At 28.6% G+C, this 16111-nt stretch overlaps 1 protein-coding gene across 1 annotated transcript; it reads right to left on the reverse strand.

The window, feature by feature from the left end:
* Nucleotides 1-6899: 6899 nt before the first annotated feature.
* Nucleotides 6900-9634, reverse strand: LOC149887319 (uncharacterized). The gene is made up of 4 exons (XM_090090964.1): nucleotides 9437-9634; nucleotides 8475-8565; nucleotides 7781-7975; nucleotides 6900-7258 (listed from the first exon to the last, which is right to left on the reverse strand). The coding sequence occupies exons 1-4, from the start codon at nucleotides 9563-9565 to the stop codon at nucleotides 7086-7088; spliced, it is 588 nt and encodes a 195-aa protein (XP_089947090.1). The 5' UTR covers nucleotides 9566-9634; the 3' UTR covers nucleotides 6900-7085.
* Between the last annotated feature and the right edge of the window lie 6477 nt (nucleotides 9635-16111).

A 16111-nucleotide genomic window follows, 5' to 3' on the forward strand; every position in this document is an offset into this window, starting at 1 on the left:
AGAGGAGTCAACTGAGTTTTGCTCGAAAAAAAATATTTTTCTTTGTTAAATAAGGTTGCTTAAAAATGTTGCAGCAAGACGAACATTTAGATTTCGTACATTTCTAAAACACCTCATGCGTGGCCTCTGTTGCAAATGTTACTTTGAGTACAAAAATAAGCGGTTGTCTGTTACCGCTATAAAAATCACCCATGCGTCTTAATGCTTATACGGTACGTAACGCACCATATTCAGTGTGGTTACGCGTTGATCCGTACCAAGTAAGTGCAATTACGAAATATCTTACAGTTTCGAAGTCGTCATTCTTTACCGCAAGCTGCGCAAATATTTCAAATTGCAAGACCTTAAGTAAAAAAAACGCCCGGCGAGGATAAACGTGATATCTTTTAATTAAAGAGGGGGCTTTAAAAGTTATCGTAATGTTTAATATTTTATTAGATATTTTAACACAGGTTAAGGTAACGAACGTTCTCGAACTGCTATTTAAGAAATCAACATCGTAAATTCATTTCTTCGTTCTCAAACTGTTATCTAAAAAAGTCCAAATTATAATTTTTAAAGATTTTCTTCAAACAAAAACAAAATGAAATAAAAGTTTTTCTAATAATTTTTGAAATTTGCTTAATGTAAGTTGGAAAGCAAAATTAAAATCATTGGTAATTTGTGAAGCTAAAAATTAAACCATTAGTAATTTGTAAAGCATTAAAACGACAAAGCAGCTTGTACTTGAAAAAAAAAAGTAACCCTCGTGAACGGTTGAAAATAGGCGAGAGTAGAATTTTATTAACACAGCGTAAACTTAATCAAAAAACTATTGAAGAAAATACTGCATGAAGAAAAAATCTTGCGCAAGGGATGTTTGTATTTATTTGGTTGACCCATTGAGCGCTTAAATTTCAGAAATTCATTTTTTTTTAAAAAAAAATTTGAAACGAGCATAGACTTTAGATAAACGTTCTAAAATCAATACTTTTTTTTTGGTGGATTGCAGCAAAAAAAAAATACTTTAAACTCTCTTCAAAAATTTTTGAAATAGCTTTGCTTATTTTGTTTCTTGTTTTTTTTTTTTTTTTTTTTGCTTCTGTTTCTTTTAAATATTATTTTTCAGCTTAAAAAAAACACGAAGCTTCTTTTTCTTTTTTTTCAAAAATTTAAATCGTTCTTTTAACCTCCGCAGTAGAATATCGATAACAAACCTCCGATAAAATTGATATCTTTCAGGGGGCGTTATATCGAGATTCCTCAGTAAGTGCATTTAGAGAGGTATTGTTCTTTAAATTTACAACGAAACTTTTCTCAATTTTTTTAAACTTTTCGTTTTCTGCTTTGCGCAGTAAAATGCTTATTCTGCCCTGCTGTAGCATAACAGGCACGACCAAGTATGACTTCCCTTCTAGAAAGTAAGTCTCTTGAATTGGCCTAATCAGCGTTGTAAAATGTTGAGCACTGTTCGAGAAAATTGTATAGCAGAAAAAAAGCAACTCCAGAAACAAGCTGAAAAAGCAACGTGTTTTTCAAAATTGCCAAAAACTGGACTTCAGAGACAAGCTTCCTTTCGCCATAAGAGTATTGTCTACACTTAAAGAAAAAAATTCTGAAACTGCAGAAAATGTATTTATGAAAATATATTTATGAAAACAATTTTCCTAGATCTATTTTTTGCTTAATATTGTTGGCAACGCCCACATAAAAGTTACATTTCCGAAGGAGAAGCTTTTGTGTTTTTTGTTTGTTTGTTTGTTTAAAAAAGAAAATCACTTCAAGGGCGTTGAATCCGTAAGCCTAATAAAAAAACAACCCTTTTCTCTTCACTGTCCCAAGTCTCTCCATATCTTTGTACAAGTTAATTTTGCCCTTTTCAGAAATTCTATTCGCAACTACAAAAAAGTTGTGTTCAAGAAATTTTACTCTTAAATTAATTTTGATTTGGTGTTGTTTTTTTATTGTAATTGATTTGTTAAAGCGTTTATAAATGAAATAATTTTTTGTGTCTCTGAATGAAAATTGTGCTGCTGAAATTCCATAGTTTTTTTAAGTTAAAGATTATAATTCTTTGTAAATACTCTAACGGTTTGTGATTTTCACTCATTTCTCAAGTCAAAAGTTTTAACTTTTTTTTCTGTATGTTTGTAAACTCGATAAGCATCCAACACGGATCCAGCCCAAGTCTAAGAAGGTTCGGCTGTTTGAAAGACCTCATTGCGCCTTAAGAAAGAAAAAAAATTAATGTAACTATTAAAATACCAGTAAAAAAAAGCCAATTGAGACGTCATCATAGCCTATTGAAATGTGAATTTATTTAAGAGCAAAAAATTTCTTCCTAAGAATGCTTCTTTTTTAAAATTTTTAAAATTTTTATTTCAAATAAGTGAAAATGGCAGGTAGCCAACTCCCTTCCCTCTCTTAACAAAACCAGTGTGAACTTTTGTCCCCTTTTTCTTCCATCTGCCCGTGCTCTCCCTGCGCAGCAGTGTAAAAAAGTAATGACCACAATAATGATAATAATAGTTAATAATAATAATAATAACAATAATAATAATAATAATAATAATAATAATAATAATAATAATAATAATAATAATAATAATAATAATAATAATAATAATAATAATAATAATGATAATAATAATAATAATAATAATAATAATAATAATAATAATAATAATAATAATAATAATAATAATAATAATAATAATAATAATGATAATAATAATAATAACAACAATAATAATAATAATAACAACAACAATAATGATAATAATAGTAATAATAATAATAATAATAATAATAATAATAATAATAATAATAATAATAATATTAATAATAATAATAATAATAATAATAATAATAATAATAATGATGATAATAATAATAATGATAATAATAATAATAATAATACTAATAATAATAATAATAATAATAACAACAACAACAACAATAATAATAATAATAATAATAACAACAACAACAACAATAATAATAATAATAATAATAATAACAACAACAACAACAACAACAATAATAATAATAATAATAATAATAATAATAATAATAATAATAATAATAATAATAATAATAATAATAATAATAATAATAATGTTGTTAAGATTAAATAAAAATAATAGTTTTAAAATAAACACCCTCTCCTTTTCTCTAGAACAATTTTATTTGAAGTCGGTGTTTTTTATTATTTTTATTATTTTTTTTATTCATCCTCAATTAAAAGGAATTATATTCTCATAAAATAAGAACGTGTTGAACGAACGAAATGGAGCGTAAGAACATGTTGAATGCAATCAATAGCGGTTCAATATTTTGACGGAATATCTAAACACTAAAAGTGTTGTCCTAGTTAAAGTTAAAATCAAAATATTCAATTATTTAAATTTCAAACCATTATCTGAGAACTTAGTAACATGCTTATGCCAAATTAGATATTCCTTTTCTAAGGTCAATTAAATTATTAATACTCATGCGAGTGACCAGAAAAAAAGGAGTGAAGTTGGTTTTTGATCTTTTTCAAGGATAATCGAACATGAGAAATCAAAAAGTTAACACTTTCTTGATGAGCTTCAAGCTGCTTCCAGGTCTACTTTGCGTTAGATGACCAAAGCCTTCATTAGAAAAATAAATGTAAAAAATGCCGGAAAACGTTGCTAACCACTGAATCCAAGCTTTAGACTAATTAGATAAGAATTTCATAAGATTTTACATATTTGAGAACCTACATAAATAAAAAATCACTACCATTCATGTGAATTAAGATTTTAAAGATGATTTTTGAAACAGTATTTTTCGTTTATTTCAAAATGATTTCTCGTTAAGTTTGTCTTCTCTTTGATTTGGGCGCTTACATATCCGGCTAAAGAATTTGACATATTTATCAACTGTAAGATAACATTATACGCCTCTTACCCTTAATAGTAAATTAAGAGAAGGGTCGATTTTCGGTTATTGATATTGGTACTTTTATTGAGATTTATGCAATAAAAATTAAAAAAAATTTTTTTTTTTAATGATTTTAATATTTTTTAAAAATTCTTAAGTGGAAATTATTATCTGTTAAATTGGTTGACCATGTATTTATTAACAACAACAACAACAACAACAACAGCAACAACAGCAACAAGAACAACAACAACAACAATAATGATTACAATCATAATAATAACAACAATAATAGCTGGTTGTTTTTTCCAAAGTTTTTTACATTAGTTTAAACTTGCAAACGTCTTACGAAACCTAAGTAATACAATAGTATAGCTCTACATCGATTCGATAGCTTTTTATGTGGAAAATGATACAAAATGCAATTGTGTCGTTCATCAAATAAAAAGCTATCGAATCGACTTTATATACTTCCCCATCAAACACACAAAACCCATGACTTGATCATTAAGCTTGTAATTAATTATAGCTACCGCTGAAAACAAAAAAGCTAAAATCTTGATTATTCGATATTAGAAAATATTCCTGCATCAATACCAAACGATTAGCGCTATTTGATTTCTGATCTTTCTCTAAAGTCACCTTATAGCGTTTCATAATATGTGGTATTTTTTTTAAAGACTACAAACCTTACCGCTTCACTTTCAAGTTTGCGTTAAAACCGTTCAAAAGTGAATTTCAAAACGCTGCTTAAACAAGATATGCCGAGTTTTTACACGCTCCAAAAACGACTTTTGAAACACGTCATTACGCAATTAACGTACGTCAAATATGCTCTCGTGCACCACAGACGCCGCTCACGTTAGCACACTGATTCTCAAGATCGGAAAATATTTTGTCTGAACTTTAAATAGTGAGGTTTCCAGAAATAAACTTCCGAGCGATAAATTTTGTATTAGTTTTTGAGTTGTTATTTTGAAAATTTTTTTTTTCTTAAATCGTCATTAGATATTTATTTGATTTGTAAAGCCGCAAAATACTTCATGAAATATCTTTAGATACTCGATGATACTCTTTTACCCTGTTTTATATTCTTATATTTTTCAAACAACTAAACTGAATATACTATTAAAAGCTCTCAAACAATAAAAGTCTTCTTAAAGTTTATTAATCTCTTCTTTATTTCACAATCAATCTAGTTTTTTTGGTTCAGGTCCCTGATCAAGGCTTTGTAAACTCCCTGTAATTTGTTTTAATTATTTTCACGTAGAGTCGCCTGGAAAATTGTCGTAAAATTGTCGTAAATGTAAAGAAAGATTTTTTCGTTGATCAAAAAAGTCTTATAACAATTTTGTAAATCTGAAGCGGTTTTCTTAACATGGTCGATGGTTTTCTTCTTAACACGGTTGATAGTTGAGGTTTTTTTCACTTTTAATTAACTTAAGAAGTTTTTTTAATGAAGCTGAGATTTCTAAAGAGAATATTCCAAAAAAGATTTCGTTTCAAAGTATCAGCCATTGTTACTTTCAGCTCTGATTGAGCTAATGATACTGTGTTGGAAAGATATTTTCCCGTGTTTTAGATACAAATTTTTAAGGTAAATACTTATAGCTTAGGTCAATTACGGTGTTGTAGTTGTGCTGATAAGCACTACCTCAGCACCAGAGTGCTAAGGTAGTGCTGCTAATTATATATTTATTCAACGCTAAATTATATATAAATTTAGTGATTTATTTGTTTTACTGATTATTTATTTATATAACAGATTTTTATTTTCTTTTATCTAGTTTCGTATCACAAGATTTTTTTATTCAATAAAATAACTAGAATCGGTTGATTATATGAAATGATTATACGAGATGACTATACACTTATGCATAACTATATGACATAATTTGGTATCAATAATCTGGTGCCCTGATAAACGAGGTTCTAAAATTTTTGATATAGTATGGTTGTTGCCTTTATTAGTACCATCACGATTAGTTAATATAACTAACTCAGACTATATACCAGAAATGTCAACACTTGTAGAATCTAAATGTTTGAAATATTTTTTGATTAGTTACACACAGATTAACTTTATTTTTTCTTTTTTAGTATTCTTGGTTATTATTTATATTTTATATATTTTAGCTTTTATATTCTTGCTCACATATGGATTAAATGGACGCAAGGATATTTTTTTTGTTAGAAAACAAACTCAAAGAAAACAAAAAAGTAATTTAAAAATTAAAGTTATTCATTGTTTTATAATAAACATTTTGCTTGGTTTAAACCCATTTTAACGTTATTAGGTATGAAGCTTTTTACGTGTGCGGCAGATCTATGTGGCATTGATAATACGCGGGATCAACGCGATATGAGTACTTGATTTTTAAAGGATAGTATTAAATATTTTCACGGAAAATTTTGTTTATACCTCCAATTTAGAATAAACAAACAAAAACAAAAGCTTAAGCTTATTTTACATTATTAATTGTCAATGATGTAAAATTAGCTTCATTTTTTTTGGAATTGCTATAGTATATTTATTTATTATAAATACCACACTACAGGACTGTTGAAGCTGGGTAAAGGCAGAGGGGGCATACGCACCTACAAAAACTTACTGTGACTGTTAAAATGTCCTTTTCAATTTTGAGTAACTTGTGGTCTTTGTCCCGAATAAGCTGTTCAGTTCCAAATAAAATCTGAATTTAAAAATCACTCGCCCTTCAACATTATTTATTATTTCGTTCATTTATTTAAAATATCTAAATACCTAAATAATAATTAATTAAAATACTAAATACACTATTGGTATTTAGATATTTTAAATAAATGAACGAAAACGGTTTTAGAGTTGGTGTAAAAAGTTACACATTTCTTTAATAGGAAACACCAATTAAAAACTGCATTTAGAGAAAAAAAATTTCTTTGAAATCTGTTTTAATTTTTATAAAGTTTTTAAGAAGTAAATCAAAATGATTATAAATAGAAGGATGGTAAATAGAAGGATTTAAATAGTAGGGGTTAAAATAATCAAAAATAAAAATAGAGGAGGTAAAATGAGTTTTAACGTCAAAATGAAAGTATCAATGTAAAAATGTATAAATATCAAATCTGTACAACATCAGCAAATTTTAATTTTTTTAAACTTTATATTAATAATAAACTTAACATATGCTCTAGAAAAAAAAAACGTCCAGAAGGAACTAGACGGTGTTTGTAGCAATACACAGGGAATATATCTGTTGACAAAAAAATAGAAGAATGCAAAAGATCTGGGGAAAGTTTAGAAAGTACGTAAATTGCCAATAACTTTCGTCTCGATGCTTTTGTTTATGATTCTCGATTGCCACCACAAACTTCGTTAAAGTTGCTACAACTAAAAACAACATTTTTTGACTTAATCAAACGCAAGAAAACAAAAAGTAGGTAAAAGTACACGTTTTAGTAGGTAAAAGTAATTAAAAGTAGGTAAGAGTAATTAACACGTTTTAGTAGGTAAAAGTAATTAACACGTTTTAGTAGGTAAAAGTAATTAACACATCAGGCCATTCTAGATAACTGCAATTACGATTTAAACTTTTTTTTTTTAAAACACAAAACTTCTGTTTTAAAGGATTCTTCTTTTTGTATGAAGGTTCCACATAATTTAACATAATTTAACATAATTTAACATAAATGTAAAAATATGAAGATTTCCACCATATAGCGACATAATTTAAATGGAGTGTTAATTAGTATGATGTTAAAATATCGTTTTTACTTTCTGGAGAACAGCAATTATGATTTTACATTTAAATTTTAAATTGGTATCATCGAGGGGAAAAAAAAAATGCAAGAGAGTGGTAAACAAGCCGAAAATCCCTTTTTTTAAAAAAATAAAAATAGAAGTCAAACTCACAAGCCAATCCAAGAAGAAAAACTCTGCAAAAACAAATATGTCGTTTTTTTTTTAAGTCGGTGATTGAATCAATTGATAACGGCTCATCTCTCAGACAAGTTAATAGTAGGATAATGTAAAATAAAATAGAAAAGAAGCAGATTGCTCTTTCTACCATATATTGGGAGCTTACGAGTTCACCATGATTAGAAGATTCTAGAAAAAATAAATTGCTGAATCAAATATATCTAAATTTTAACACAACTTTTGTTTCATCAGCGAAAAATGAAGAAAATAAGATTTTTTTAGAACACACATTTCTGTCAACAAAAACCCCAACAGGCTTAAACGAAGCTACCGTTAAAGTAGGTGTTGCAGTAAGAAATTAAATGTTGCTTTATTGTTAATGTATCGTTCTTTTAAAATGAAAGGGTAATTTGAAAGAATGTTCTAGAGTATATATTTGTAGAATTTACATTTAAATTTGTATTTTTCGCTTAAAAACTTTTTCGTGTTAAGATTAGACAGTATACTTTATTTTCTCAAAAGAATAAAACTATTGATGTGTAAAAATATCGGTTTCGTTTTCGTTTCCGTTTCGTTTTATAGATGTTCCTCTTTTTGTTAACTTTTTTTTATTGACTTCAAAAATTTCAAAATATTTTAAACTATAGTTTTTTATTCGTAAAAATATTTCTTTTATGAACTAACCCACCTTTTTTATCGTTTATCTCCGTTATTGCTGATGTGAAGAAGCTCAATTTGGGCAACTCCGTCGTTTTCGTTCCTACCATTCCAACGCAAGTCTAAAAATTTTCAAAAAAAAATTTGAAAGTTTAAATTGAAATTGCAAATATCTGGTAATTAAAACCTGTCAATTCCTATTGGTTTACTCAACAAAGTGAACAAATCAACAATAATGATCTTTAATTGCTATTGTTACAATAGCCTATTACTTTAAGGAAAAATTTATGGCATGACACAACGTGTACAGAAAAATTTCCGGTTTGGTGACAATCGCACGAACTTATCGTTGCGTTGTACCGTAATTTTAGTGCTGGCTCAATAATACTTGAGTAAAAGTGGTTAGCTTTAATTATTTAATTTTTTTCAATAATCAGTCTCTAATGTAGGTCACCCTCTGACGTTTGCCGAAATAGCGTTTGTGAGCGTTTGTGAGCACTTACCTAGCCATTGAGTCGTTCTCACTAAGATGAAAAGAATACTTGAATGCGTATTTATTGCTCATTAACGCACATAAACGCTCATATACGCTCATTAATGCTGATAAACGCTTCCAAACGCTTGTAAACGCGTATTCTCAACCGAACTTGAGTTGACTGAAAACGTAAAGAGATTAGCAAACAGATTTTTTTTCTTACTTATGTAATTAGATATTTATCTTAAGTTTTTATCATTTTAATTCATTAAAATTTTTGAGATTATGTTTTATTATTAATAAATTAATATAAATTGATAAGTTTATCCAAACTTTTTGTTGTTAACTTTACAATACCGTGTTTAAATTTTTATGATTGTTTTTATAGTTTTAACTTTTTATTTGCCATAAAAACATTTATGATTATTTTTTACTTTTTGTATTTATGCAAATTAATCATTCCCAAAATATGAAAAAACAAAATTATCTAAAGAATTTTAAAAGTTGATTTAGCTTACAGTAATCTGGGATACGTGTTCACAGGTGAAGTAAGGTAGAAACGTTATCAAGATATCGCTTATAACCAACAACCCAAATAAGGAAAAGATTAATTTATTTTTAATGATTGAAAGGCACATGCTTGCCATGCTTTCTTTTTTTTTCTTCTACTCGTTAGATAGCTAGATATTCTGTTTTAATAATGGCAATGAAGAAGGAAGCCCCTTTATATAGTTTTTTATTATCGTGCCTGAATAAGTCCAAAAAATACCAGTTACCTGTTGTTTCTATTGTTCCTTTTATCAAAACTCGCTCCTGGATTTTTTTTTGTCCTATAGGCGCCAAAATAATTCTTTGGGCATAATGAAAGTAACCGTGACAGCGAGTGAAATGTGAAGATACTTTCGATCAAGTTACTTTCGGAAATGTGTGTAAATATGTATGTATGTATATATGTATGTATGTATGTATGTATGTATGTATGTATGTATGTATGTATGTATGTATGTATGTATGTATGTATGTATGTATGTATGTATGTATGTATGTATGTATGTATGTATGTATGTATGTATGTATGTATGTATGTATGTATGTATGTATGTATGTATGTATGTATGTATGTATGTATGTATGTATGTATGTATGTATGTATGTATGTATGTATGTATGTATGTATGTATGTATGTATGTATGTATGTATGTATGTATGTATGTATGTATGTATGTATGTATGTATGTATGTATGTATGTATGTATGTATGTATGTATGTATGTATGTATATATATATATATATATATATATATACACTACATATTGATACATACGTATATATGTTCACAAACATATTTGCTTCTTTGCTTGTGACGCAATTTAGAAGCACAAAGTATATGTGTATACATTTACATTTACGTAAATATAGACGGGGTTCGGAACGGTATAGGCAGAGGGGGGTGGCGACCCCAGATAATTTCTAATAACGAAAAGGTTCTTTCATTTTTGATCAACTAGTAATCTTTTTGAGAAAATCTGCTTTCATGAAAGTTGATCAGTCTAGTGTTAAGATCTACAAGAAAAAAATTATTAATTTTTTAAGATTTACGAGTAAAAAAATATTTATTTTTTAAAGTTTTAAAGAAAAAATTTATTATTGAAGGATAAAGTATTTAAAATGGTATTTATTATTATTATTAATTTTTTTTTGTTAAACAATGAAAATAAATTTTAATTCAATTTTTTAATTCAATTTTTAGTTTAAAAATAAATTTTAAAATAAAAAACTAAGTAATTAAACTTAAAATTACGAAATACCTCTGTCAAATCAAACTCTTCCGAAGTTGCTCTTTTTGCTGATATTGAAGAGCTAATCCTTGCTAACGATCTTAAGAAAAATGAGATACTAAATATTGGACTAAAAAAAACAAAAAACCTCAATGTGAAAATGTTTCTACAAAAGACTTAAAAAAAAAAGTTTTTTTTTTTAAATTTTTTCATAACTTGTTTTGCTTTTACTTTTAGAATTTTTTTAGAGTTCGGAATTTGTCACCTCTTGAAAAAGGCCGCTTTAGGCAGCCGCCCATACCGTCTATAGCTAAATTCGGCTTAGGTAACATGTAACATAGATACTACATAACAGAGACTATATAACATGTAATAATAAGGTATAGTTCTGCACACTTACTTAGTTTACTTGACGCTCGATTAAGATGATGCGAAACAGTGCCGGTTCTAGACTTTTTGTGGCCCCTCACCCTCTACTCTGATGAGGAATGAACAATCTTTCAACAGTTTATTAATTTTATTACTGGACACTGAACAGTTTATTTTAAAAATGTGACATCAAAGCTAGGCTTGATAATTTAGCATTTATATTGATTTGTCGAATATTTAATTTATTGTATAATTGCTGAAACTGGGCTCTACGAAAAAAAAAACAGCTTTCTGCTAAATTCCCAATTTTTTTCCTCCTAATTATCACACAAGATCAGAATCGAAGAATTGAAGAAAATTTTAAAGTATTGGCTGGTAAGTGAAACCATTTTTTTTCTAATTCCTTTTTCTTTCGAAAACTGTAAACATTTGCGGATGTTTTTAATTATTGCATTCAATCGTCGTTTTGTTTCCAGATAATTGGACTTGGTTGTGTGTAAGGGTGGTCCGAAAAATGTTTATAAAACTGGTTCCTTTATAATATTTTTGTATTATGCAACTTAAAGTTTATTCTTCCAAGTTCAGGAGAACGGATTATTATATTGGGTTGGAAAGAAAGTTCTTTCGTACTAGCGTCATTATAAATGGATTTCATTAGAACATGGAAAGTTCTATGGTTTTCTAAAAGGTTCTAGCATTTTGTTTTAATGCATTAACGGTACATTAGTTTTTAAAAATTCCTATAAGTGATTACAGGCGATTTACTTGACATAAAATGTCAGATCAGAAATCCCATATTCGATACTGCATTCCGCTGTTGAGGCAGAACGTAGCACATACCAAACCAGGGCAGTATTACAAAACGCATTTGTCAAATTTGGTTTCAAAGTTTTCGTTCCAAAGGCTTCGAATTCGAGGGTCGTCAAAAGTGTGGTCGTCTAATTGAAGTTGATTCTAAAGCAGTGTGCAAACTGATGGAGGAGAATCTAAGGTTTAGTAGCCGCTGTCTCCACACTCCGATATTCTTACACATCAGTGCTGCGCTGTCTTCATTGATTGGAAAAGGTATTAAAGTTGGGGACTTGTGTTCCCTACAACATGACAAGGATATGAGTTTGGAGATCTAAAAAATTCAACTCTTTGGCTGGTTTGATCACTTAATCACTGGAGGTGAGAAGTGGGTACTTTATGTAAACCACAAATAAAAGTATTAGTAGTTGATGCTGAAGAGCGGGAAGAACCAGAAACTAAAAAAGGTAATGTTATTAGTGTGGTGGGATATACATAACATTGTGCATTTCGAGCTTCTTCGTCCCAACACCTCCATAACGGCTGACTCTTTCTGTCAACAACTGGAAAAACTTATAGAAAGATAGATAGTCACTTAAACGCGGTTGCACACAAAAAAATTATTTTCTGCACATAATTGCGCGGCCACACACGGTCAAATTGACATGTCTTAAGATTATAGAAATGGAATGGGAGATCTTGCTTCACCCGCTAGATTCTCCAGACATCGCTCCAAGCAACTCTCACCCTTTCCGTGCCCTGTAATTTCACATGTCAGAGGAGAGATTTGATGATGCTTGCCAACTCTAAGCCGATATTCGTAAGTTCTTCGAAGAATAACTAAGTATTTATCATCGGGTTGGCAAATATGCTAGAAAGTATGAGTTCAAGTAAATGATTGTGACCAGCAACTCAGGCTAACTTTTCTTAAACAGAGTTCTTAATAAAAATCAACTTAACTTTGTTCAGATTGACTTTGTTCAGATTAGTATTTCTAATGATAATGTCATGTAAATTTTCACGGTCTTGAATCCAGACACTCAACTATATTGATTGTTGCATGCTGAAGCTTGATGTTTTCGAATACCTTAGCCAAATTTTGGAACTCCTAGACATTATAAGAATATTATAAAATGTCATAAGACAATCACAATTTAAGTTAAAAAGTAAATCAATATTTTTTTTTGGTAAACTTATTTGGTTTTTCTGGGGTTTTAATAAACTTACTGCATCTCGATCCTTGAGCGTCGTAATTTCATGTTTTTCTGTCACACATGTGCCATTAAGTTTTATTTAAGTTCGATTTTCGTTTTTTAAGATGCGTTTGGTTTTTCTCTTGCAGGAAACTTTTATAGCGTAATTTTGATTTAACCTGATTTTATGATTCTTGAGATTTCAAACAAATTAATTAAATTCTGGATAAAATAAAGTGGTACCTTTTTTTGTGAATGAAAACATCCCTCTACGGTGAACGTTCCAACAAGGCATTTATTCCAAACACACATCGAAACTTGTTAAAATACGGTTTGATACCAAAAAAAATCACTATAATGCCTGCATAATCTCCTGATCTAGACTCTATTGAAAATTTATAGAAATAGTTTGATGATAAAGTATGTTTGCATGGTAGGTTCAGAAATGCTGAAGAATTGGGAAACTTTAAACTGTGTGGTCACAAATAAGCCATGTTCAACTTGATTAACTTATGGAGCCTGTTCCTCATAGATGTACTGAGGTTATTAAGAGATATTTACTAATGTTCGAACAAGTGATATGTCATTAATTATTGATCTGATATTCTTTTGATGGTGATGGTGATGGTGGTGATGATGATGATGGGGATGGGGATGATGATGATGATGGTGATGATGATGCTGCTGCTGCTGCTGCTGCTGCTGCTGCTGCTGCTGATGATGATGATGATGATGATGATGATGATGATGATGATGATGATGATGATGATGATGATGATGATGATGATGATGATGATGATGATGATGATGATGATGATGACCCTTAAAAGCTCCTTCAGTTTTGGAGCTGAAGTAATAACATACTTTTTGTTTTCTGGAGTTTTTTTTTTGTTATATTACTGTGTCAATATTTATATATCTTGCATTGAATGGATGCTTAGATTATATTTTATCTAAATCAATATTTTGTTATATTGAAATCAGAATAGTCGGTAGCGTACTACAATGGTTTTATAAATTTCAATGTGTTCCCTTTGCTTTGGCGGACAGTGTATTTTTAAATAACTGATTAATACGATAAACTCTTGTGTTTTTTTTTTTAACTGATCCGTTTATTCAATTTAACGAATCTTCAGGTATTGTTTCGCAATTTGAAGCTTTTCATATTTTAAGTAAACTTGAAGCCATTCATCTTCTAAAAATGTATTGGGTTAGTATCACTTTTAGTAGTCATTTTATTTATAGCTAATACTGAGGCTAAAGACTAGAGAGTGACGCTGTAAAGCGAATTTTTATCATGCTAATTGATATTAACAAACCCTGTTTTCAAGCAACCCCTCTACAAGAGAGATTCTTAAAAACAAATAAGAAGTTGTCATGGTAAAAATTAGATTCGAGCCAAAGCAAACTTTCTTTAAGATCATTTGTTTCATAAGTCACATGTTTCTGCTCTTAAAAAAAAGGTGTGTCAACATTTTTAGACGTCAGTTTTACCTGGTCCATCCTTTTTTACACAGTTAGATTTCGAAAAGATTTCTACCATGTTTGAGGTTTTAATTTCTGATTGGTTTGACCATGGACGTATAAGAGATGGACGTGCAACCTATTGTTTTACATCAAAAAGGCCGCAGAAATCAGCGAGTCATGCGAGTTTCCGACGAACTGTAAATTTTCACTCATCAACAAAAAATCTATTAAAATGGCTGCCGACAGATTTAAAACAGAAACTCTTATCACTTGGTATTAGTTTAAACTTTTATATCATTTGTTTAATAAGACTGTTCAGGATAAAGTAACTACTTTACGTGTTGACAAATTACTAAACATTACACCAAAGTAAAGGAAATTAGTTGTCGGCATGAACAGATTTTTTCATTTTTTCAAGATGAACATTTGTAAATTTGGAAACTTTTTTCGTGCAAACAAAGTCTGTCAATGATAAAGTAGACCTCTAAGGATGATTTTAAAATGACTAAAAAAGTATAGCAAAATGTGAAAAAGCTTAAACAATTGTTTTTGTCAAGATCTGGTTTCATTCATTTCCTTGGTCCTTCATTCACCAGCCTTAAATTTGTGTATTTTTTAAGTATTTTTTCCGATATGTTGCCATTTTTTGCGACTACTCTATAAGCTCCATTATACATATTCCACTATGCATTGTTTTTTAGTAGGTGTATTTTCTAAAGGGCTTTTTTATAATTCATTTGATACAGCAAACCTTTTAAAAAGTTATTTTGATTTGTAATTATCTTGCAAAATGCGGCCAGATATTTCTTGTTTTCGTTTTTCATATTTCATATATCAGAAAAAGCACATAATAACCCATTAGTTTTTGTCAAATAAAATTTAGTTTATATATAGCTGATAAATCATATTATGTTAATATTAAATACTTAGTTATTCTTTCGGTTTGCCATAAATTGACTTAGCTGAATTCTTTGAAACTGTGACAAATAACTTTTTCTTTATTGTATATATATATATATATATATATATATATATATATATATATATATATATATATATATATATATATATATATATATATATATATTTATTTATATGCAAAAAGTTTATTTTGATACATATTTTCTTTATTTAAAACTTAACGGGTTTAAACGAATAGCGATTCAACGCCATATCTCAAGGTATGCGAGATATTGCAAGATATTGCAAGATATTGCAAGATATTGCAAGATATTGCGAGATATTGCAAATTTTTTTTTGTAATCTTGAAATGTATATCTAAGTATACAAGTTATTTTAAATTCGAATTATTTCAAATGGTTGATATAGGAAGCTTGTACCGTCAACAAGGGTGGTTCTAGTCACTGTGATTTTGTTTCCCTGCAAATTATTTCTTTTGTTATTGTGCTTAGATCTTTTAACATACTATTTGCCTGATTTTTTTTTTTTATATCAATATTAATAATAATGTTAATATAATTTTATATATTATGTTTTTATAAATTTTTTTAATAATTTTAGTTTTTGTAGTTTTTTCTGATCTATTGATTGCAAGTGAACTTGAACTATCGATTTTAAATGAATAAGAAAATTAA

This window comes from Hydra viridissima, unplaced genomic scaffold, assembly GCF_058129835.1.
Source record: "Hydra viridissima isolate aposymbiotic clone 2 unplaced genomic scaffold, HvirCarnegie_v1 scaffold_6, whole genome shotgun sequence".
In the NCBI taxonomy this organism is placed as follows: domain Eukaryota; kingdom Metazoa; phylum Cnidaria; class Hydrozoa; order Anthoathecata; family Hydridae; genus Hydra; species Hydra viridissima.